Source organism: Sitophilus oryzae, unplaced genomic scaffold (genome assembly GCF_002938485.1).
Source record: "Sitophilus oryzae breed Bouriz unplaced genomic scaffold, Soryzae_2.0 scaffold_863_pilon_pilon, whole genome shotgun sequence".
NCBI classification, from domain to species: domain Eukaryota; kingdom Metazoa; phylum Arthropoda; class Insecta; order Coleoptera; family Curculionidae; genus Sitophilus; species Sitophilus oryzae.
This window is the reverse complement of record NW_022147487.1, coordinates 1,801,121-1,827,215: the sequence shown is the minus strand read 5'-3', so window position 1 is coordinate 1,827,215 and position 26,095 is coordinate 1,801,121. Positions and strand designations below refer to the sequence as shown.

Genomic DNA, 26,095 nt, shown 5'->3' with positions numbered 1-26,095 from the left:
ACGTGACCTAACCCACACAAAATTTAGATAGAATTTCTATTTAAATATTGAGCATACATCCAACTGGTACATAAATAAGGCAAAGGCAGACTAAAAATATCCAGTTATCTGTCGTTCATGAATTTTGGTTGCTTGTAATGCAAAAAAGTCAAATATCTAACAACTATCTCAGTTTACACCGCCAGTACATCTAGGGTTTTTTAAGAACCTAAAGGTGTAGAAGCAATAAATATTAGCGATGGGAACTATCGAATGAATTAGACTATCGAATGGTTACTGAATGAATGATTTCAACTATCGAATGGTTTCATTCGAATAAAATCATTCATTCATTTGTATACTAAAGCATATGTGACAACCTCGCCGTGCGACTAAATGATTATCGTTAAGCCACGACTATCGAATGCTTTTTATAAATGAAATTTAGTATTCGTTTGATTTTTGTCTGCGTCAGTGCATCATTAGTCCTTCCAAATTTTTATAACTTGCCTTCTAAATACTGTGCTATTTTTGCGTTTATTAAAATATTTAAAATACTAAAGTAGTAGTGTTTTTTTTAAATTGATGATTGTGTACGTGTGCAGGTGGTCAAAATTTTTCTGAAAATTTGTGTGATTTTCCGATCTTTCAATTACTTAATTTTATACGGTATATGGTTTATTTTTTTAATGGGAAATTTTGAGAAGTAACAATTTTTAAGAGAGATGAGGTGAACTTACAATTAATTTTAAAAATACATATGTATTTGTATTTTAGATGTTTTAGTAATATGAATTAGTTGAACTTAATAATCATATTTAAGTAATGTGGTAATGTGGTTAAGTAAATGGTTATCGAACTCAAATTTTGGGATAGGAAAATTAAATTGATTGATTAAAGTTTTACACGTGCCAATTTAAAAAAAAGTTAACGATATTTGTATTTTGTTTATGCTAATTCTCTTACATGTAGATTTTTGCGAAGAAATATTTTATTTATTTTTAAAGTAAATGCCAGTAAAAGCAAATATTATTTTTAAATACTAATACAAAGTAATAAAAAGTAATACACATATATAATTATTTTGATTTCTAATATCTTATTTATATTTTTCTTCTATTACACTGCATGCTTAGAAAATTAATAAATGTTTATATTTCATGATTTTAAAATTTGTTGTTAATATAACAAATTAGTTCCGTAATTATTATTATTTAATAAACCAACGTTGCCACACAAAAAATTTAGAGACTATATTATTTTTAAATAGGATCTAATATAAATAATTTGGACTTCTAATTTGTTGTTTATATTTCGCTACTACTTAAAAAAATGTTTATATTAAATGATTTTAAATTTTGGTGTTAATAGGTATAACAAATTATTACTGTTATTATTATTTATTAAACCAGTTTTGCTTAAAAACATTAAAAATCATTTTCCTACATCCAAAATATAAAGTATTATTGTAGTGTAACAACAGAATATTAATAAAAAAATGCAAAATATATAGTCATACTATCCCTAAATAACTATAATACCAAAGAATAATATTCTTTGCTAATACCAACTAATACGAATATACGGCAACAGCGCCGTTCATAATGTATTTTCTGTGTAAATACTAGCACCTCAATAAAAAAAATAATGTGTCCTTATCTTTATCTGACTCAAAATCAAAGATGCCGGCTTTTTTTCATACCATTGCCACCGACCGCTGTCCGGTTTCTAGGAAAGAAACCTACGTCGCCGGGCGACAACTAAAATCCAGTTTATATTTTATTATAATCGATCCTGACGAATAAATGAATTTTACAAATGAATGAATTTTATAAATGAATGGTTTTTGCTGCCGAATTAATATATTTCAAGGCAGATGACGCATCTATTCGATATTTTTATTCGAATAGTTTTCGACGAATGTTTTCTTACTAGCTATCGAATTATTCGAATGAATTGCAACTATCGAATGTTTCGATAGTATTCATTCGATAGTTCCCACTACTAATAAATATACCTTTTCTCTTTTTAAACCAGGACAAATATGACACAGAACTTTTAGAAAATAATCTGCCGAATGAAGGAGCTTAACTAGGGTGTTTTTGATAATTCTGATACTGTTCAGTTATATTTCTTAAAACTTAATATACAGGTTGTTAATTTGTTTATTACTCGCGGCAAGAGGTTGATGGTTGAAATATGGCAACCTCGGCACCCTCGTCAGAGTCGGCAGAAAACCCTATAAGTGCATAGTGCATGCGTTCTCAATAGGCAGTGTTGCCATTCTGTTCCTCTATAAGTAACTGTCCAGTTAACAACCTGTATAAAACTTTAAAACACATGAAAATGTTATGGTGTCCGTTTGATACCACTAACTTTGAGATTTTGAATGAAGCTTTAGTTTAGGATTGGTACTCTTAAGGCTGACGAAGAAATTACAGCGAACAAATCTACTATTATCTTTGTAAACGTAGAGTTTTGGTCCTAAACGAGATAAAATTACTGGTAATTTGTTTTAATTAGATTAGAGTGAATCGGGTCGAATTCAGGAAACCTTAAAATAACTTTTGCTCTTTTGTGTACACAAAAACACACACACAAACAGCGTTCTATAATTTGCTTTGTTTAAATAAAAGGTCAGAGTTATTACGGAGTTGATTCTTATGGGGTTTGCTTAGTCACAAACTATAAATTATGAACTTATTGACATTACAGCCGAGACACAAAAAGTCATTTTTGCGTCTCACCGTAAACATGCTATTTTTTTCAAACACCACAAATAAATTTTTAAACAATTTCAAACGTTCCAAATAATATAAAAATATTTAAAAGTCGTACCTTGTATGTAATTATACAGGGTGAGTTTCCTACGATGTTCTCTATGGGTATCTCGGAAACTACTGGAGATAGAGAGTCGGTTAAATGGGAAAAGAATTGCAGTTTTGTGGGATCATAAATATGCGCCTTTCAGATTTTTGAAAAAGTTCATGGCTTACTAGATATTTCGAAAAAAACAAATTTCGGCTATTTTAAAAATTGTACCTAATTCCATTATAAGCTATTTTAGACAAAAAGTTTTCAAATAAAAGTTGTAGATAATCACATCCTTAATGAGACTGTGTCCTTCTTTTATTTCTAAAGCCTGTCATTTTTGACATATGACACAAACATATGTTTTTTTAAATGGAAACCATAGTAGGCCACAGGGGGGTGACAGTAAACCGGAAAATTGGAAACAGTTGTGGCGCGGTTCTACCCAGGCAGACAGCATGGCCTTCTAGACTGTCCTAGACAAAAATCTGAATATTTCTATATGATTTCTGTCAATTTCTGCTACGGAACATTTTTATGCACGTCGGCGTCCTGTTCTTTTGTCTTTTGTCAGTGTGTCAGCGTCAGCTCCCGAGGCCTCTGGCAAGGTCGGACGCCATTTTAATTTTTGCCGTTTAGATTTGATTGGAAGTTTGTTTCTGATATTTCGGCTGAAATTTACAAGTACAAAGATGTTTTTTGATATAAAGTTCCTTGTTAACACTTTAATAAAGTATATATGATATTAATTACATGAAGAAAATGATGAAATCGACGTTTCTGCGTGTAGTAGGTATGGGCCATATTATATGTAAAAATAGGTAATATATTAACTGTTTTTATATTTTTTTAGCTTTAAACCCAAGGATCTTGGGATATTCTTTGCCAAGAATTTTTCCGTATCTCTACTTTAAAGACTGATCGGTGATTTTGAGCAATTGAAAGCAAGTTATACAAGGTAAATTATGATTATTGAACTATTATTAGCCTACATTAATTTTCTACAAGATGAACAGAAATGCGTAATTACATATCACATAGATACATAGAGGTCATAGCAATAATGCTATAAATCTATGTATTTAGATTATTTTTAAAATACAAATGAGGTATTAGATGTATATGTATCATATTTTTTATTCATTTTATTTTCATTCAAGTCCTGTTTGATTTAATTCACAAAAGTCTTATGTACTTATATTTATGTTTTTTACATATTTTTTTTGATTCCAGGTTTTATGTGGGTTCCGGTTGCCTTTTTCCTGCTTCCAGTTATTTAGTTTTATGCCCGTGAAGCTGTGAAAACATTTATTTATCTTCAAGTTTCTGTAAGTCAATGCACTGTTACTTTACTAATTCACTTTAACACAGCATCTCTGATATTATTTAAATATTTGATATTGATACAGTAGTTTATTGGTTTATAGCTCTTTAATTGTGTTGATTTGCATATTTACATTGTTCTAAATTCCAAATAAATATTTTTGAGTAATTTTGTTGTATTATTTACTACTAGAAAGAGTAAAAAGTATATTAACCCTCATTTAAACCTCCTGAACAGACCGCCATTAAAAACCGGAAACGGAAATAAATTTCATAAAATTGAAATTGTCATGTCTATGTCATGTCAAATGTCCCAGCCGCCATATCTGAAAATTAGTTACCCAGGCAGCCACGCTGTTTCCATAATTTAACATTGACTTGACACTTCTTCTTGTATTTATTATTTTATGGTTGGCCATGGCTTCATAAAAAGCGCCATTTTTTAAGCTCTTTTTTATTGTTACTGAGAATCTACAACAGTAAATACTTATATTTTTATGAATGTTTAAGTTACTTTTACTCTTAATTTTTTTTAAAAATAATGTACCTAGTAGAAATATAGTCTAATGGACCCTGAAAAACGTTAAATTAAATATAATATTTAAAATATAGTTGTCCTCCTTGTACATGACTACAATAAAACTAAAAAAAATAATTTAATAAAAAAACAAGTGGTTGTAGAAAAATTTTAAATATAATTTGTTTATTTTTTAACAACGAAATTCGAAGGTATAATAACAGATATCATACCAACCATAAATAGAGTATGTCATATAAAAATGTTTTGAATTTTTACTAAAATCGACCCTTGATAAAAAAAAAGGACTAGATTAAGTTTCCCTTTGATCCAGTCTGTATACTATTTCTTTGGATTTTCTGCACGTGTGCAAAAAATACACTAAAACACTATATCTTATAGAAAATAAAATATTGTGCGTTGAATTTGAGGGATTTCATCTGAAAAATTATTAATTTGGAAGAAAACCGGCAACAAGCGGCAGAAAATTATAATATTTTAGTGCAGTCTGGCTGGTCGCAACGATCAACGGACGGCCAGGACGTTAGTGTGGGCTGTATCTTATGTATCTTACATAGTTTTATTAGAGGTAGCAGCGGCCTGGCCGGTGCGACCTGGTCGTCAGTGAGTTCGAGCCCTTAACAAAAAAAATGTTTATTACAGATTATCAATTTTTTTGATTTAAAAAAAAATGATTTTTACCAACCATGCCTACCAGTTATTGTACCACGTTTATTATAATCAAGGAAATAAATAAACATTAAACAACTTTTATTAAATTTCATAGGAACATTTACAATTTCTAAACTTTTAAAAGAAAAAAAAACACTATGTATTATTTCTATATTAGATTTTGTTCTTCTCAAAGCTCACAGATATTAACAAAAACCTTCTGTACAATACTGGCTGATCTCACAATTACCTCTATATCACACTTTAATACAAGCACTTAAAAAAAATCAAAGAATTAGACTAAACAAAACTTGAACGAGAAACAAAATTAAAAAACAGAAAAAATCTGTATTATCACTAGAGAATTTGAATATCGTGTCCATTAGCGTCAATTTTCCTGTTGAATTTGTTGAAACAGGAGCACTATACTCGATTTTTTAAATAAATTGGAATTATGGACAGTACTCCAAATCCTATCAGCCAAAACATCGATGACATGTTGAAATCTTCGCCTAGGGAATGTAAGGTTTGGCCGCCCTGTATAGCAAAGAATGATGGTGCAGCTACCCCTGAAAGAAAAAACAAGATTTTGAACACACTTGGTTATGTTAATTAAAAAAAAATTAAATTATTAATCAACAGTCAATAGGCCAGTAAGCGAGGGTTTTAGCACAGATTAGGTATCCTATAAGTATACAGATAAAAATCTTGTCCCTAATTCGTGGTACGAAAATTGTTTTTTATGACGATGTGCAAACGAGTAAAATTAAAATAATAAACAGCGTAATAGAGAGATATCGCTAAACCGAATACCGTGCATGGACGTTAATAAGGCCAGGTGTTATTTCCTTTACGTGAGGTGGTATTAACTCTCTTCATTTATAGTTATCGGATCGGAAAGAATTCTGTTCGCGTCGCGTCCGCTATTTAAACTTAACCTAACTTTGAATTTAAAACTTTAAAATTGTTTTGTTTACTAGGTATTTTAAAACTAAAGGGCTGAAGTGCGTATTTCCAGTGCTTTATTGTTCAACGTCTTGCAGTGGGTTTAGGGCAACAAGCAACAAATTCTCTTAGAAGGGCTAAGTCGTCATCTGCTGTAAACCTAAGCCTCTATATAGGTTCTTTAATATTGGAAGAGGTGGAATCCATATTTTGGGTCATATTTATTTAATTAAAACTAATCCCAGCTACTTAAATATCAAATTACCTAATAAAACTAAAGTAATAATTCAAAACAATTCAAACATAACCTAAAATAAAAGATCTCGCCGGCCGGCATACCCGCACATGCCCATTTAAGCAATTTTTAAACGTTATTTAGAAATAGCGCTTGGTGTAATTAATCCGCAAATTATTTATATATTTAATAATTTTAATTTTTTTGACATATCTCAAAAACTAAGCAAGATACGTAAAAATGCAACAGAGGAAAGTTAAAGATCTTTTTTGCAATATTTTTGCTCCCTTTTAATTTTTCTGTAGATCTCTTTATTTCGTAAATATTACGTTTTTTTAGTTTGACTTACATGTAAGGACCACCTTCTTTGAGCCCTTAAAACCCAAAAATCGCGTGAAAATAATGAGTTCAAGACTGTTCAACTATAGAGGTTAATTTGTAGCTCGTGTAGTTTCCTACAAATTGATATTTTTTATTTTAATGATTTTAATCATAGATTTTGTTGTTAATTTTTTCCGAAAAAATGAGGTGACCATTTTATTTTTATCATAACTCCCCGGGTTTTTGAGCTACGAAGCTACGAGCTACTTCGAAAAATGTATTCTTTCGCCATTATTTTACGATAAAGGGTTGCAATGTAGTTTTCGAAAATGGTAAACAACAAAAAAATGAATCGATTCATTACTCCAAAAGCTTCATTTTTGCTTTATATGAGTTTTGCGATAAAACGCAAGATTTTCGAGTTATTTATAGAAAATTGCCGGAAAATATGCAGTTTTTAGATGAAAAATCAACATTTTCAATCCTAAATAACTCGGAAAATATTAATTTTCTGAAAAAATGTTACAGAACATTTTTTGCGTAGAATTCATCCCTTGTCGCCTTGACTAGGATTCGAACCTGCCTTACTACGGCTCCAACGTCATAGCAGCGTAAAGTAGTAAAGTCGTAGCGAAAAAATTTTATATTTTTATTTTACATAAAAAAATGCTTTCACTTTAGAATAGCCGAAATCAGTTACATGAAAAATGAACTTGTATTTGGTTTATACGAGCCTTTACGAGCAAAGAAATACAAAAAAAATCCTGCGGAAATGTGTCAATGTCATTTTGTGCACTTTGTTTTTCATACATTTTTCAGTTTAGAAGCTTACGGGACGCGGGAGCGAATAGGGGTGCTGGGTGGGGTAAAACATCTTTCGGAAGAATAACAATTCTTGTAGAATAGATAATGTAGGTTCCTGTAAACTATAAGTACCTTAGAATGTTGCACTTATTCTTGTTTTTTATTAAAGCTTTACGTAAACAGGGCTGATTCAAAACAAAAAATCATTGGATCATGCAGTTTTCTGTTATATTTTAATAATTAACTGTGATTTTGCAAAAATATTAGATTGGTTAGAATTTGGGTTGTTTTGGTTAGCTTTTCTTTGTGGAGGGTGTTAAGCTGTGGTTTTTGTATTTTAATAATTAACTGTGATTTTGCAAAAATATTATTAGATTGGTTAGGATTTGGGTTGCTTTGGTTAGCTTTTCTTTGTGGAGGGTGTTAAGCTGTGGTTTTTATATTTTAATAATTAACTGTGATTTTGTAAAAATATTATTAGATTTATTATTAGATTGGTTAGCATTTTAGACACTTTTAAATGATTTTTTTTTGGTTCAAAAGTAATAAAAAGATAATTTTATATGTATTTATGCTTACAAAAATGGAAAATGAAAATCAAGCATTACCGCAGGAAATTTTTTATTTTCCTGAGTTTGTAAACGCTTCTAAAAGGCAAAAATATATTTATTTTTTATATAACTGATTTCAGCTATTCTAAGCTAATTCTAATAAATTTCCTTAGAAAATGAAAACAGCTTATTTCCGCAGGAAAATGTTTGTGTTTATATGTTCAGAAAAATATTAAAAATAAAACGCAAAATGTATTATTTTATAGCAGATTTCAGTTATTCTAAAGTGCGAAATTTGGAAATTACGCATTTCCGCAGGAAAATTTGTGTTTTCCGTGGTTCACAACAGCTTTTTAAAGACAATTTTTTTGATTTCAGCTAAACGAAAGTTGACCCTAAACCAAACATACAATTTAGTAGTAAAATTTCTCATGTTTTTCTTTCAACTTCACTAAACACAATGCTATAATTATTCATAAAACAGCAGGTACAAGTTCCAGTGTGGGTACGTTAGTCTTTACTCCGTCTTGCCCGAGCATTAAAACGTTATGTGTAGTCGGGGGCTTTATTTTCGAAAAAATAAAACTACATTTTTAATTAATATTATTTAATATTTATTTTTACATGCTATTTTTACCAATATGTGTCATTGTTATAATAATAAAAATATACCCATTTCAAAATATTTTTCTCAATTTGGTTCTTAATTTCTTCGTCTGTCTTTTATATTCCGATTGAAACTGTTCTTTGGATGGTATATATTTTGTAACCTTTTCTAAATTTTCTTTATCTGAAAACAACAATATATAAAACTATTAGGTATCTAAAATTTTAATTAACTACAAATTATATAATTTTTTTAATATATGTATTTTTTTCAAACGTCAAAAAGGTATTGTTACGGATTCCGTGGGTCCACTATTTAAACTCACGATAAAATACTTAACGAATTTATTTGTTTCACTCTGTACACACAACTTATACTATTTACAACACAACTTATGCAACTACTATTACTCTAACGGTATTTCGCGGTATTATCAAACTTCAGACTATCTTCAGACTTTAGACTTCAAACTTGTCCAACTGTCGTAAGCATATACGTATTACTTTTTACAAATTATACTCAGCCTAATCTCCAAAAAGTGAAGCCCAAACAGTGAAAGAACAATATAGAATTCTGCATAAGTCTATTTCACCCGGATATTCATTTAACTGAGCATGCCTCACCTGAAAAAGTTTTCATTGGTCGATGTTTTTAATTTGGGGAAGTGGTTGGGTGACATTTCCCCTAACCTTCAATTTTATTTATATTTTTATTATTTATAACACATTATCATGGGAGTTGGAAAAATATCAAAAAATAGTTGGAAACAATAAACTAAACAAAATCACTCTTTTACGCGCACCAATAAAAAGTAATCCAAACAGAACTAAAACAACAATCAATCGGAGTTTGGCGCAATCGCAGTTCGATCCATATCCGGGTGAAATAGACTTATGCAGTTTTAATATGGAGCTGGGTTATGTTGTCTTTTTCTTACGGCACAGAAATTGCACACGTATTTTCAAACTTCAGACTTCAGACTATCTTCAGACTTTTCCAACTGTCGTAAGCGCTCCTTTTATATAGCTGTGGTGAGTGTTTCGCGAACAATCCAAAATTATCGGGACCGGTCCGCCATCTACTAGTACATTCTATTGTCTGCTTCGCTTACTTGTCGACTTGATTAAGAGATGGCGCTACAACAAAATAATGTCTTCAGGTTTCTTGACACGTTGCGGTTTTAGTTGCTCGCTTCTCCGACAGATGGCGCCACATACACCTTGACAGTATTAATTTTTGCGATGTGATTGGCATTATAAAATATTTATTTTTGTATATAGTTCGCGAAGTGCTACTTCGTTGAACGATACTTGAATTTTTTAACGAGGCGTAGCCGAGTTGAAAACTTAGTCGAGATCACCAAAATAGTTCGCTCACAAGTTGCAAACAACAGTTTTTCCTACAAACATTAAAATCGCGATATCAAGGTGTATTAACAGTCTTTTTATAATATTTGGAACGTATGAAATTGTTTAAAAAATTATTTGTGGCGTTTGAAAAAAAAAACAGCATGTTCTATTCAGAGCAAAAATAATTTTTGTACCTCGCCTGTAATGTTAAAAAAGCACAATTTTTACTCCTAATAAAACAATATACTAGTACTAAATAAAAACTTGATTAAAATCAAAAACATTGGATTAAAATCAAAAAAACCTGACTAATAGTTATTTTTTATACAAGGCGATAAAATGGTATTTTAATAATTTTTAAATTAATAATTTTTAAATAATAATTAATTAATTTTTGAATTAATTTCGGGGGACGATAATGCAATTTTATCGTCGTGTATAAAACAATATTTTTTTCCATAGCGAGTTACGTTTTAAAAAATATTCAGAAATTATTATTTCAAGGATTTTAATACGAGTAGAAGAAATATTGTGCCGGATTGGCGTTGGTTCCTATGTAATTTGATAAATAAATAAAAGGTTCTTTGGTTGTCAGTTTTGAGTCAATATTTTTTAATTTATCTTTTAGATAATTCCAAGATTCCAGTCGATATTACGGACACTAAAAACGTTAAATTTTCCATACAGATTAGGCAGAAACATCGAATATTAGCACTTACTACATTATATACAGGGTGATTCCTGTAAGTCGGTTATGCTTTCGGGGAATGATAGGGGACGTCAAAATATTAATTTTGATATAGCACACTATGGGTCGGAAATGCCTCTTACGCAAGATACAGGGTGTTAGAGTTTAAGAAAAATTAAAGATATTCTTTAAGTCTTTTAACAGTTGAAGGTATCGTTATAAAATTTCATTATAGAAGTCTACCTAACAGATACACTTTAAATGTAAAAAGAAGAGATTTTAGTTTCAAACGCCACTGATAAAAATAAAAATTTCAGAGTTTTTTTATTTACTCGGTTTATTTCCAAGAAAAAATGTCTCTTGCAACTTTCTCCTATCTAACACCATTTTGTCACAATTTAAAAATAAATAAATTTTTTAATGAGAATCTTAAATACAGCGAATTATTATAACTAGAGGGCAGAAACACATGTGCATCGTTAGCTCCCTTCATCTTAGCTCCATAGACTTAAAATAAGATAGAGACTGAGCATCTCATTCATAAATAGCTGGAACATGCGGTCAGACAATGTCTTGTTATTGTTGTGTTATTGTTTTAGGTTATAACGAGTGCGACACGAGCGCTAGATAGGTTGTCTCTGTCGTAACGGTCGTTCCCTGACGACTCTGCCGAGAAACACAACACTGTCTTTCGTTTCTCAAGTACACCTGAACTCTCCGTATCATAGCCGGGTAATTTTTTTATTTTAATGAAGCTAAAATTAAATTAAAAATATATCGTATTTAAACTTCTTTATATTTTATTAAGATTTAGGACAGGTTTTTTAAATAAAAATTTAGAAAAAACGTCTTAGAGTCCAAAAAGGATAAAAATAATAAAATACACGTTATAGAAGAAATTTTATAATCGAAATTACGTAATTTTTGAAATTAATAATAATAAATTATTAATTTTAGTCAAACATTTACAACCCCTAATATTAATCAAAACAGGATCTATTCCACAGATATAATAGAATCGGCGACAGGGAGAGAAAAAAATATATGATTGTTGTAATTTCTTTTCTGGTTAAGCGATGTCTTATTATGTAAATTAGAGAAAACATAAATATATTCCATTAAAGCAAGGAAGGTGATAGGAAGTGGATAAAATGAAATCTAACTTTATTTAACTCGGTACTGTCTTTATTATACCGGGGGCGTCCCAAAAGTGGCTCATCCCCATAATTTTTTTATATTTTCAAATAAAAAAACAAGATTTAGTATGTTAGTATATGACATAAATTAGGATTGATTGACGTTTCAATGTTTTTGGTCACTTCCTGTTTCACCGGAAATGACTATAACTTTTAATTTTTAAATGGCACCCGCGGTATTTTTTACTTTATTCGATAGAAAATGACACTCTGAATAGAATGACATATCATATGTCAACTTTTGACATTGTCGCTTAAAAACAAATCGTATTTTAAATTTCAATCCAGGGTGCCATGGTGTTGTTAAAAACACTAAGTTTTAATCAAGGAGCCTTGGAAAAATAGTTTTGATCGTCTAATAGGTTTCGTGTCTTGTCTAGGCCGGTTAAAAGATGTACAAATGGTATTTTTAATCATACATATGTCAATTTTTTCAAGTGGAACAAGGGTGACTCATTAGCATATTTAGAAAAGCATTTTTTTATGAATATATTGGTACCACACGCTTGGTATTTCGAGTCAAATTGTCGTTATGAACCGCGTGTTACAATTACAATTAAACCATATGCGAAAATGTCAAAAGTTGACATATGATATGTCATTCTATTCAGAGTGTCATTTTTTATCGAATAAAGTAGCAATATATCGAGGGTGCCTTTAAAAATCAAAAGATGTAATCATTTCGGTGAAACAGGAAGAGACCAAAAACAATTGAATATGTCAATAAATCCTAATTTATGTCATATACCTACTAACATACAAATCTGTTTTTTTTATCTGAAAAAATAAAAAAGTTATAAGGGTGAGCCACTTTTGAGACGACCCGGTATATTAAAAAATATTGTTTCATAATGTAATATCACAACCTACTAAAACACACACTTTTCAGGACAATTTTGTTTTTTTTAAAATTCTTGTGTCCGTAAAGTCGAACGGACCCCATTCCAAATTTTTACCGATATTTTGTTCTGCAATAATTACAAACATTACAGTTGAGGGTTGGAACCTTTGGCGTTAAACAGCAAAATAAAAACACTGAATCACCACAATACACCAAAACCCTTTTACTTTTACACTGGACGCGCGTTTCGCTAACCATGTTAGCATCATCAGCAGATGATTATAAACTCAAAAGTTTATCACTCAGTTTAATTATCACTCAAATAAATTACCAACAGATATTCAGGCTGAGGCAACAAACGCCACATCCAAACTACTTCCATTTAAATCCCGAATAACTTATGAAAAGGAATACAAAAATTTTCAAAAATGTAAGAATTTAAAAAAGTGCGAGACGAAATAAAGTTTTTAACCTATCCTCGCTGTTAAAGTATCATTTAATCTACCCTTTTGTGGTTAAAGTACTATTTTATCTACTATTTTTGATAGAGATAAGGCAATTTTAACAGTTGCTATGGAAAAAAATTTAAAAAAATCGACTTTTTCGATTTAAAAAAAAACATGATTTTTTTGCACTCTGCCCTAACTAACTACTCCCCAAGAGGTACACAATCCGCCTAAAAAGACAAGGTCGATGGCTCTTTTCGTGTCCTTATTTCCTGGACTAAAAATGATCTAAATTGAATTTAGTTTTTACTTACCGCAGTATTTTAATAGCAGAGTCACCATGGCTACTGAAAACGGCACAAGCATAAAAATATGAATTTGATAGTTTTTGGTCCCTTTACCTGACGAGGTTTGGTTTAGTTTGGTGTAAACAACTTCCATATTTTTAATAAAATATCTGGTAGTAGAAAGAAATACAATTTTCAAGTCGCTTCACATTAAATTGTATATTTTTGAACCATACCCTACGGTGCCCTTACTAGAGAAGCCAGTATATTACTGGCCTAGTAATATACTAGTTTCGGTCCAGCGACGGAGAGAGCCGTACTCGGTACGCCTTCGCAGTGGAGAAAAAGCGTTCCAACCTGGAGAGAATCGTTTAGGGCTCGAACCAATACCACCTAGACAAGAAGGCCTCGGAACAAGACGCGCGACCGCTCCTCAGTAGGCCATTAGATACACATTGCGTATATAGAGCGTATACTAAAATAGTATTATTTTTCACAATATTTTGCTATTTTTTTTTGTATATTACCTTTTCTCTAATAGTAGGATTTTTCGATGTAATACTCTATGTTTTATTTATAAATAATATGATTTCAGAGGAAAAATAAACTAAATTTACTCTAGTACGTTTTCCAGTATCATCATTAATCATATTATATTCATTAAATTGTAATGTGTCAATTTAAGAAATAAAACAGGAATCTATTATGTTATAAATTCTATTATATATAGATATTAATCTATATATTATTAAAAATGGAGAAAGATACTTAGAGTATAAATTAGATACAGAGAACATAAATAAATGCAGATTTTTAATTTGAAAGAGTGGATAATTTCCGTTTGTTTTCTTTCCCAAGTCGGTCATTTGACTTGCCACAATAGTTTTTTAAAAGTGTATTTGTGATAGAATTTATTATAGCATGTTATGATCAATTTTTGAAATTGGTGAAATATGTACAACTTCTTTAAAATCTGAAAGTGCGCTGCTAATCATAAAAGTAAATGCTGAATTGGCTAAAGTGGCACTTTTAGCAGCTGTTCCAACAATATTTCCTCCCTTATAATCCATATATGGTTTAATATGAATTTCATCCATGAGTAAAATCATGTGTTTTTGGTATCTTTTAAATATTTGTATACATTTTGGCATATAGTAAAAAAGATTGTCTTTCTTCCAGAGTTGGGTCAGTGAGAAACGAATTACATATAGATTTTAGTGTATCAGGATGCGGCAATGTTAAAAATCCATGATTTCTTAAATACTTATATGCATGAGGACTGATTGTATTTAATATTGCACATAATATTAGGGTGTCAGCTGATTATCGATTCCTTTTTTTAGATAAAGTTAATAGTTTTAATTGTTCACATAAAAAAGACACTGATGAACTATTATCTTTGTGTTTTAAATTATCTAGAATGCTGCAAACCTGAATAATTATATTATTGAAACTGTTTGTTTTTTCCTCTTTTGATGTTGGGTGGGTACTCGATGCAAGATTTTCTAATTTTTCAATCTCATTTATTACTTCTGATAAATCATTAATATTATTTAAGGTAAATTGCATGTTCATATAAATATGTGTGATGTGTGCAGTTTTAATTCGGAATCAATATTTATAGAATAAGTAATAATAGGACCTGGAGATCTTCTTATTTTAAATAATAGAACTTCGTTTAAGTTACTGACTATTTTATGCCATTTTTCAGGAAGTATCCAACTCTCAAAAATTTGTTTAAATTCATCGAAGTTTTTAAAAGTTGTTAATTTTTTATAGGTCTCATATTCCTGTATACTTTCTGTAAGCGCTTTTTGCAAATTTTGTTCTTCTTGTATAATTGACTTTGCTTCTCTACTTTTTCGGTTGTTATCGGGTTTCGAAAGGTAAGAGGGACAATTTGGAAAAATTGTTGGAACAGAACCTGTTAAAAGTATTGGACGTTGTAAAGGTATATCGACAATTTTACCTGATTTCTCATCAAAATAAGTATTAAAAAATTTGATACTTCCTTTTGAAAAATGCTGCTCGCAAACCCTGGTGTTTTTAGTGGGCTGAAAGTTGTCTCTTGGAATCGCACGTACCCATTGTTTCGAAAGTTGTTCGTCCTTTGTAAGGGCGAAAATGTGAACACGTTTGTCGTCGGAATAATTACCACTGCACCCCGGAACACAACACTTATACGGCATGTTTACAGCACAATATCGAACACCAAACACTAAAAACTATCTAAAACGCTGTAAATACTGGAATTACAAACGAGAGCGGTCAAACGAAAAAAATCATCTGGCGCTCAGCATAACGTAAACATGTGGTCGCCATCATGTCGCCCTTAGATTTTACCACCTTACGCGTAGTATGATTGGTCCAATTCACGTGGGAGTTTTGAATCGGTACAACTGGACTCGGTCTTGCGAAATTCCTAAAGCGCGGCGGCGGTGGTGCCGGTTTGCTTCGGAAATACGATCGAACATAGTAAAAACAAAGTAAAAGATGAATGCCTACATAACAAGAAATGCAACCTCGCCCGTATTGGACAACCGGGGCCTTCTTAATATCTAGGTGGTATTGCCACAAAATATACACCATACAGAAGCGACAAAGAGTACGTTCCACTAAGCACTCATAACGTTCACGCCCAAAATTGCGATTTTTCCCGTTCCACTTGCTTGCGAGCATTACAATCATAAACTCAAGTGGAATGGGTTATGGAGCATTTTAAGCGTCAATCCTGTCAATATATGTAAATAGTAAATATATGAGTAAATAATACTCAAAATCACAGAAGAGAATTCAAAAAATCTGTCTCAAAAAAAAAAGATCAAAATGTCTTTGGCGACAGTTGGATATTTTGTGCATCGGAATGTGTCTGAAATTTCTTCATCTAGTTCAGACGAATAGTGGAATGCAATTTTCCAAAATCGCGATCGTAAAAAGCGAAAACTTAGGTCACGTATTATTGGCTATGAGAATTCTATGAAAATTTTTATCGTAAGTCGGTAATCTTTTGTCAAAGTTTTAAAAATTGCGCCAAAATTCCTCAACGTCCACTTCGATCCTAATATTCAGATGGGTCGTTGTGAGCTCGGCGTGAGCGAAAATAATGACGTCATTAGTGACGTTTTCGCCGCGACCACAACGTCCGCGATCGTCATGTGGAACGACCGAAGGCATATTTTGAGCATTATGAGCGCTTAGTGGAACGCACTCAAAGAGATTTGCTTCAAAATTTTTAGGAGGGGGTAATGCTGGTTAACTGTCAAACGTGACGTCAAAGAATTATACACCAAAAAAAATTCACGACCGCAGGTATAATTATTTCTAGATATTATGCATAAAAGAATAAAAAATATATTTCATAATTATTTATTTATTTTTAATTCTAAATAAAAATACTGATTTAAATCCCTCTAGCTTTTAAAAATTAAATAAACCTGCTTTTCATCATTTTCTATTAAAATCTAACAATTTTCTTTCAGTGTGAAATGCTGTTCAAGGCGCACGGATGTCAAACGTGACGTCACGCAATTAGTTCCCATTTGACCAATGCTATTCAAAGCTCTTTGTCGCTTCTCTGTGGTATTGCTCGAACTCACTGACGACCAGGTCGCAACGACCTGGCCGGATGTATTGCGTTTTTAGCTGCGGCCAGATGAACGACCAGTTTCAACAGAGTTGTCAAATCTAACGATTTTTTACGTTTTACCATTTAGAAAATATTGTTTCAGAAATGTTAAAATATCCGAGTTAACTGGAAAAAGCGAAGTTGCTATTCACAACAAACAAAAAGCATATTGTGTACGCGCGACCGACAAAAAGGGAGATATTCTGTTTCTTTTTTCTACTGATATGGCGCCCTTATCGACTTTAGAAGTAAACATATTAGGGCCATCGTAAAAAAAGATCGTCAGACACTGGCTCTAAATATAAGCAGGTAGAAAGTTTATTTATTAAGTTAAACAATGTTTGTTCTGGCGTACTTGTTGAAATGGACACGTCGTGTGAGCGCCACACTAGCCGATATTCAGCTTACTTCGGGTTTCTCTTGTTACCGATTCTGAACCGTCCTAGAACTGTGATGCGTATGCGCAGAAGGAAATACGAAGACATTATTTCATTTGTGCATGCCCTGCAGAGTTCTAGGACGGTTCAGAATCGGTAATAACAAGAACCCGAACAAAGCTGTTTACAAAATGGGGACTGGTGGGGATACTTGCCAAGTACGCAAATATTGTTACTTACTGTCCAAGTCGACACATGCGCACAAATTCGATCCGAATTCCGAATCCGATTCTTGAACGGTCCTAATTGCTGCGTTGGAACAAAGCTATTGTCTTTGCTTAAACATATATTTATACAAGGATATCATCATAGAGGTTAAAAGGATATCATTATCAATAAAGTTTAATTTTCTGTTAGGGAACCACTGGAATATTAGTAATTGAAATAATATTTGATCAAAGTGAACTTATGAAAACTATAGAACGTATGTCATCATCCAAGTTCTTTGTTTAATTTTTTTATAGTACAAGGTACAGGGTTGTTCACCACATACGACACGGAGTATCATAAACGATTAGTTTTTTTACAAATTGTAAGTTTTAGGTTAGTCGAAGGACTATTATAGCTACAATTTAAAAATAATTTTACAAGATACAGAGTGTCCCAAATTAAGTAAAAAAAATTATAGTTAGTTTTTTTAAATGGAACACCCCGTATATTATTCTATTTTTAGATTCTATAATTGAAATAAAGGTAAATTCGATTAAGGTTTATCATACTTAAACCTTACCGTTTTTTAAATATTTTCAATTTTATGAAATTGCAGTAAAAATTTTAAGGCTTCATTTCTCCAAGGGTATCACAGTTTTTAATACTCAATATTTACTGAAGTTTATTTATTGATCAGATATTGTGCTGCAATAATAAACAAAATACTACCTTATACAGAGTGTCTAAAAATTTATATTAAGTAATTGCCAGCTTTAAACGGCAATAACTTGTTTAATTTAAATGGAACACCCTGTGTATTTTACGAGAATCAGATGCACAATTTAATTTTCTGTCAAATTGTATTATACCATTTTTTACCTATCTCTTCAAGTTTTCGTAGAAAATACATATTCTTATAATTTAGATCTCATTTATCACTATACCCATGGAATATTGACATTTTAGATTATTTTTAATATTTCATTAAATTCAGGTTATTTCATTAAAAAAATAAAAAAACTGTTTAAATATATTTTGTTAAAGAGGAACAATTAATATGATCCCAGTATTCACAGTTTACTTTTGACTGTTACGTATTGATTACAGTTGAGGGTTGGAACCTTTGGTGTTACAGCAAAATAAAAACACTAAATCACCACAATACACCAAAACACTTTTCTTTAAAGAGGAAACTGCAAGTATCCAATCCCTCATTACCAAAATTGAATGCTTTGCCAAAAATTCATAAACCGAACAAGTCTATGCGCCCAATTGTTTCGGCTGTAGGTTCTCCGACTTATAATTTGGCAAAATGGTTATCAAGGGAGTTCGAAAATTTACCTGATCATGAACCTTCTTTCTCAGTTAAAAATAATATTGAATTCACCAACAAACTCAAAACAATTCACCAAACAAAATTAAAGATATAACATTGCATGAAGGTGAAATTTTGGTCTCCTTTGATGTATCCTCATTGTTCCCAAGTGTTCCAATTCCACATACTTTAGGCTACTTGAAGGAATTACTGAACGCAAATGGTCTCGACAACAAAACTGTGATTGAATATATTGAGCTTACATCGTTATGTATGAAACAAAATTGTTTTCAATTTAATAACAACTTTTTGAACAGCGGGAAGGTACAGCAATGGGTAATCCATTGTCTCCATTTTTAACTAATTTATTCATGAACAGGTTTGAAGTGGAGGCTAGGAATCAGTTTGAGTATTGTATGGTTTAGGTATGTGGATGATATTTTTGCTGTTTTTGACACACATTCAGACACCATAGATAACTTTATTTCTAAGTTAAATAATCGTTTTCCTTCCATTAAATTTACGGATGAAATTGAGAACAACGACAGATTACCATTTCTAGATGTATTAGTTATTAGAAATACTAATAATTGCCTGGAATCTGATATCTAGAGGAAAAATACGACCACACGCAGATATATTCCTAATGAATCACATCATAGTGTTGAACATAAAATGGCTAGTTTAAATTTCTTAGTTCATAGATTACTTAGTTTCCCACTTTCCAACGAAAGATATGAAATAGAAAGAGATTACATTAGGAATGTAGCTGAGTGTAATGGATATTTTCCATCACTAGTTGATAAATTAATTAGAAAAGCTAGGTATAGGTTAATGATTTCTGAAAATTCGACTTTTCAAGTGGAGAAAGATACGTCTAAATATTTTTCGATACCGTTTGATAGAGATATATCCCGTGGTCTAAAAGGAATTTTTAAGAATGTCAATTATAAACTTGTGTATAGTGCTAATAATAAATTACAACAATTATTAGGTAATCCAAAGGATAAAACACCTCCACTGGAAAGGTCGGGTATTTATGAAATTTCTTGTAAATATTGTAATCAGAAATATGTTGGGCAAACTAGAAGATCAATATTAACTAGATTTAAAGAACATTTAGCTCAGATAAGATATGGTAGACCGGATAAATCTTGCGTTGCCGAACATATTGTTGATAAAGAACATTGTATAGACCTTAATAATTTAAAATTAATTAAACAAGTCTCAAATTACAGGCAATTAGATGCATATGAAAGCATCAGAATTAATAAATGTAAAGATAGTATGAACAGAGACAACGGTCCAATTGTTCCTAGTACTCTAGTGGCGGAAATCTAACTGTTACTTGTGTTGTTACGCTCAGTGGGCTCTGACTCAGTTGGCTAGATTTTACCACGCCCACTCGGTACCCCATAGATTGTACTTTAGTTTATAATCATCTGCTGATGATGCTAACATGGTTAGCGAAACGCGCGTCCAGTGTAAAAGTAAAAGTGTTTTGGTGTATTGTGGTGATTTAGTGTTTTTATTTTGCTGTTACGTATTGACTGTTTACGTTGATTAATAATATTTGCTTCAAATACTAAAAAACTGATTTTGTATGTGTATTAGACAGTGTGGTACAAACTAATCTTATAAATTTTGCAACCAAAGTGTGTACTAGGTATTTCAGGAAAATATTTTAACTTCTACAGAGTGGGTTCAAAAAAGTGTGAGTGATCAGGATTAATTTTTTTTAATGGAACACCCTCTATATTATTGCATTTTTGGCTTCCTTCATTTTACATAGTCCTAAGATATTATGAAATTTGTGTTAATAGCTTCAAAGATATTACATAATACAACAAAGAAATACAAATATATTTTTCTCAGTCTTTTTAAAAAAAAATATTAAAAGTACAAGAAATGTCCTGAAATCAAAACAATAACTAGATATTTGCTATAGTTGGTCTGTACTTACTTTGCTATAAATATCGTAATCTTAAATCATACAGGTTGTTCAAAAATTCTGCGCAAAGAATTCTAAAATATAAAATAATTTTTCTTCTTTTTTTTAAATAGGACACCCTGTATATAATTTTTTTGTTAAATGCAAAATTAAAAAATTAACACTTCTTGTGTTTAAAGTATTTCAAAATTTTTAACGGTTCCGCAGATATTCGCGGTTTACAATTACAATAGTAAATGTTTATAATGTGATTTTTTTCTGGTATTTTACCGTTGAAATAGCCATGTAATAACACTAAAATATTCAGCTTTTAATTCTGCATTTAAAAAAGCAAATTAAAATAATATACAGGGAGTTCCATTAAAAAAAAAACGAAGAAAAATTATTTTATATTTTAGAGAGTTTGGCATAATAATTTGAACACCCTGTATGATTTAAGATTACGATATATATAATATAGTAAAAATACAAACCAATTATAGTAAGTACCTTGAATAGTTTTGATTTCAAGGCACATTTTCTAATATTTTTTTTTAAATATATACAGGGTGGCGCACCTCGGTTGATTATACGAAAACGGAAAGATATAGAAACAAAATATTTTATGGGTATATGTGGGGGAGGCAATGTGCACAATTTAAAATTATTTAGAAATATACAGGGTGTTTCAGAACTAAGATAAATACCAAAGTTATATTTTTTCTTATGGAACACCCGGTATTTTATTTCATTTTTGGATTCTTGGGCCCAAAAAAAGGCATTTATTAGAAGGTTTAAATATGTTTAAAATCTTGGGTTTTTGAGATATTTAAATTTGCATGCTACAATAGAATAGATTATTAACGATCTGTACCTTACTTTTCACAATTAATTCTTGAGCTGAATTTAAAGGTAAAGAAATAAACTTTACTGAAAAATGGCATGGCATGGATCTATTTTAAGGATATATTTTATATAAAAACTTCGTTATTTCAAATGCAACGCCCTGTATTTTTTAAAATAAACCGAAGCAGATTCAAATGCTCTTTCAAACTATATTAGGGTTTCCTATACCTATCTAGCTTAGGTTTTGAATAAAAAGCGATTTTTAAATAAAATTGCAATCAAGATGGCTGCTGACGTCATGGCAATTTTCTAGTGACAGTTAGTAACTATTTTCAAAGTCGACATTAGGTTATGGACATTATTATTTATAATTTATAACAGTTTTCTTAGATTTACCTACAATAGTTTAATAAATAAGTGTTCATTATTTTATCAAGAAAAATAAAGCAGTATCTGCTTTTTTTTTCTCTCGAGGAGGAGGGGAAAAATCTTGCATAAGACACCGTTGGGTAGTGTCTGATTCCTACCGACTAAAAAAACCCTCCTCGCATTCCATCGCTCTATCCAGCTGGAAACCGCTTGCGCATTACTTCAGCTGGAAGGCTGTCTATGCGGTTAGGCCCCGCATTCTATTTCCTTTGGTTTCTATTATTTCTCGAATGCATCTATATGTAATTTTCCATGACGTTTCACCACTTAGTAGCCCTTGCATCATATTTTTGGCATTAAAGACTTGTCCACTGTCCCGTTGGAATGACTCTCTAAACTGCTTCCATTCACTGCAGAGAAATAGTGTGTGTTCGACACTGTCAACTTCCTTGCAATACATACACAAATTTGAGGTGGATCTCTCCCTTTTATGCAAATAGTTGTTAAAGCATCCGTGCCCTGTCAGTGCCTGAGTTAGGAAATAGTCCGTCTCTCCAAAGCTTCTGTCTAACCAGATATTAATGTCAGGTATGAGATCATGTGTCATAGATCATGTCACATAGATCTACCATATCTATCTAGATCCCACTCCTTTTGCCATTCAATCATCAGTATGCTTCTTGCCTCCAGTTTTGATGTCCCTTTGTATCTCTCTCTTCTCTCCTCTACAAGTAGGTGAATAGGCGGCACCCCGGATATGACATTTAATGCTTCAGCGGAGACGGTTCTATATGCACTGCAGATCTTGAGGTTCAGTTTACGGTGTATACCTTTAAGTTTTTGCCTTATATATCCCTTTGATATTGCGAAGTGCCACACTGGGGCGGCATATAACAGTTGAGAGTGTGCTACGCAGGCTAGGATTCTACGTTTGGAAGCAAGTGGCCCTCCTATATTAGGCATCAGCCTACCCAGTGCGGTCAAAGTTCGTTCCGCCTTTCGTATAACTTGATTTATATGCTCGCCGAATGTAAGCTTTGAATCAAGCCAAACTCCAAGATATCTTATTGCATTCTTTGGTGAAATTGTTGTACCGAGAAGCTCAAATGATATATGAGAGAGTTTCCTCTTGGTGGTTAATAAAACCGCTTCAGTTTTGCTCGGTGCTAGTTTTAAACCTTTGCGCTCGATCCAGTTGGCCACTCGTTGTAGCCCTGCATTAGCAACACTCATTAGTGTCTTTTCGTTTTTGGCCATTACCACCATCGCTACGTCATCGGCAAAGCCGATTAGTGTTACTCCTTCGGGCATTGCCGTTTCCAGTAGGTTGTTGTACTGGATATTCCATAGTGTTGGGCCAAGTACTGACCCCTGTGCACTCCACTGGTTACGTTAATCTGCCTTTTAGCAGTATCGTCTTCAATTAAAATTGTCCTTTCAGAGAGATAAGATGCCACCATGTTAGAGACGAACTTATACCCCATTTTTGCATTTCGTCCAGAATGATCTGCCACGAAGCACTGTTGAACGCATTTTGCACATCTAGAGTAATTACTGCGCATAATTTTCTATTATTTGGTGCATAATCTGCTGCTTGTCTGACAATAAGAAGTACATGTTCGATCGCATGTATTGTTTGTCTACCTTTTCGAAAACCATATTGGCGCGCTGAAAGAGTTCCTATTCGATCGAGTTCTTCATTTAGTCTAATTAGAATTAGAATTTAGAATAAGTGGGAGGGGGGTTAATCTCTGCGACCTTAGAGATCTATTGTGTGCCCCTTTCTTGAGTTATAACTCATCATACAGTCTGATACAGGGTGTTAAGTAAGTACAGGGTGTTAATAATCTATTCTATAGTAACATGCATATTTAAATATCTTTAAATATTTCAAAAACCAAAGATTTTAAACATATTTAACCCTTATATTAAATGCCTTTTTTTGGGCCCAAGAATCCAAAAATGAAATAAAATACCGGGTGTTCCATAAGAAAAAATATAACTTTGGTATTCATCTGAGTTCTGAAACACCCTGTATATTTCAAAATAATTTTAAATTGTGCACATTGCCTCCCCACATATACCCATAAAATATTTTGTTTCTATATCTTTCCGTTTTCGTATAATCAACCGAGGCGAATGAGGTGAGCTACCCTGTATATATTTTTAATTTTTCTCTCTGAAATTACCGAAACAAATTTAAAAGTCGATGTAAAGTGATTAAGAAGAAAGCCAAAAATGCAATAATGTACTGGGTGTTCCATTAAAATAAAAACATCCCGATCCACTCACTTTTTTGAGCCACAATGTAGAAGTTAAAATTTGTTTTGTGGGCCCTACAGATGCACGACGCACTGTTGCAAGACCCTCTATAAAAAAGACTTTGCCCACGAAATTATTAGAGGGTGTTTTGAATATTGAAGTTTATAAATAACTGAGTTTACGAATTAAAGTTAATATATTTATATACTGATTGCTAAAAAAAAATACAAGCACTTTAAATTTGACAAAAAAAATTGTCTATTGCGTTTTTTTGCATCTGAGTATACATATAAACTTTGCGACTTACCAACGAATGTTCCTAATGCAAACGGTACTAAAGGCACGCCTATAACTGGTGCAGACAAGTTTATAAACCAGTTAGGAAGTATTGGAGTCACTCGAAGAAAAACCATATAATTAAACATATTGTCTTTATGTTTATCGACTTGAATCTTCCACTTGCTTGCCCTTTCAGGGAAGTATTTCAGTACGAGCTTCCTGCCCAACAGTTGGGACAGCATAAAGCACAGTGTAGCGCCCACCATAGAACACGTACACACTAACACTAAGGCCACATAAAATGGGAACAGGTACCCAGATAAAATCGATAAAAATAACGATCCTGGAATGGCAAACGTTTGAAGGCTACATCAATCTGTTAAGAAAAACATAGATTTAGTTCATAATAACTGAAATAAAAGAATAAGTTTTAAAAAAGGATACAATATATAAGTTAAAAATACACCAGACATCACATGATAATAATGGTCCCCCTTGTATCTATTTAAAACTATTCCTAACTGTTTGGCGTCCTCTATATTCCAGGGAATCTTTAAATGCTCTTTTTCTTCTCTGTAAAATATATACACACTTTAAAATAATCCATTTTAAAAATATTATATACTAACTTACTCTGTAACTTCTGGGAATTTCTGGTAAACAACATATAAGGCAGTGATAGATACTAGAAATATTAATGCTACCGATAAGGTAGCATATCTAGTTGATATTTCTTCATTATTATGTCTTCTATTATTGCCTAAATATAATAATTACGTATATTAGAGACAGTCATCTAAGTCATAAGGATATTTTTAGTATTTTACTATAATAGACATACTAGGATTAATATTAGGTACAGATACGATAGGCTGGAATATCATTTCAGGATGGGAGAACTCAATTCTTCTACGAGCTGATCTGCAGTTAGGTCTGCCTCCGATAGGATATTTGGAAACAAAAGGGATATCGTACGAGTCGGAGGAGGAACTAATTGTGGGGTATTGGAGGAGATTATCACCTTGAATTTGTGCACTACTCATTCTCAGTCGGTTACTATTTGAAAAACTACTTATTTTCTATGTTTTCGTCCTAAAATAATAGTTTGAATTAGTCAGATAAGGGCTTGGAAATTTAGTTTAAACAAATGCAAAACAAATCGTCACTGTTTTTCAAATTTTACGTGACGTTTGTTTTGTAGGTTATAATATTATCTTGCTCTGTGGTAGAGGATTTTAGATTTTAGATAGTCGAATCTTAAATATTAAAATATTAGGTCCGAAAATATACTAGATTTAAAAATTTAGTAT

The 26,095-nt window shown here is 31.7% G+C and overlaps 1 protein-coding gene across 5 annotated transcripts; it reads right to left on the bottom strand.

The window, feature by feature from the left end:
- Window positions 1-5,384: 5,384 nt before the first annotated feature.
- LOC115890346 (transmembrane protein 41 homolog) lies at window positions 5,385-25,977 on the bottom strand. 5 transcript variants are annotated; one of them, XM_030910540.1, is made up of 5 exons: window positions 25,627-25,977; window positions 25,419-25,545; window positions 25,230-25,358; window positions 24,814-25,151; window positions 5,385-5,871 (listed from the first exon to the last, which is right to left on the bottom strand). In XM_030910540.1, the coding sequence occupies exons 1-5, from the start codon at window positions 25,826-25,828 to the stop codon at window positions 5,726-5,728; spliced, it is 942 nt and encodes a 313-aa protein (XP_030766400.1). In that variant the 5' UTR covers window positions 25,829-25,977; the 3' UTR covers window positions 5,385-5,725. The 5 variants fall into 5 exon arrangements, 3 of the variants coding, with proteins under 3 accessions (XP_030766400.1, XP_030766402.1, XP_030766401.1); XM_030910542.1 differs by having other exon boundaries at window positions 25,807-25,977; XM_030910541.1 differs by lacking the exon at window positions 5,385-5,871 and adding an exon at window positions 8,759-8,948.
- Between the last annotated feature and the right edge of the window lie 118 nt (window positions 25,978-26,095).

Excerpts from the sequence above, each read along its gene's own strand:
- LOC115890346 (XM_030910540.1), bottom strand. The coding sequence starts at position 25,828 with ATGAGTAGTGCACAAATTCAAGGTGATAATCTCCTCCAATACCCCACA. Across the intron at positions 25,546-25,626 it reads TGTACCTAATATTAATCCTA|GCAATAATAGAAGACATAAT; the intron begins GTATGTCTATTA and ends TATTATATTTAG. Across the intron at positions 5,872-24,813 it reads TGCATTAGGAACATTCGTTG|GGGTAGCTGCACCATCATTC; the intron begins GTAAGTCGCAAA and ends TTTTTCTTTCAG.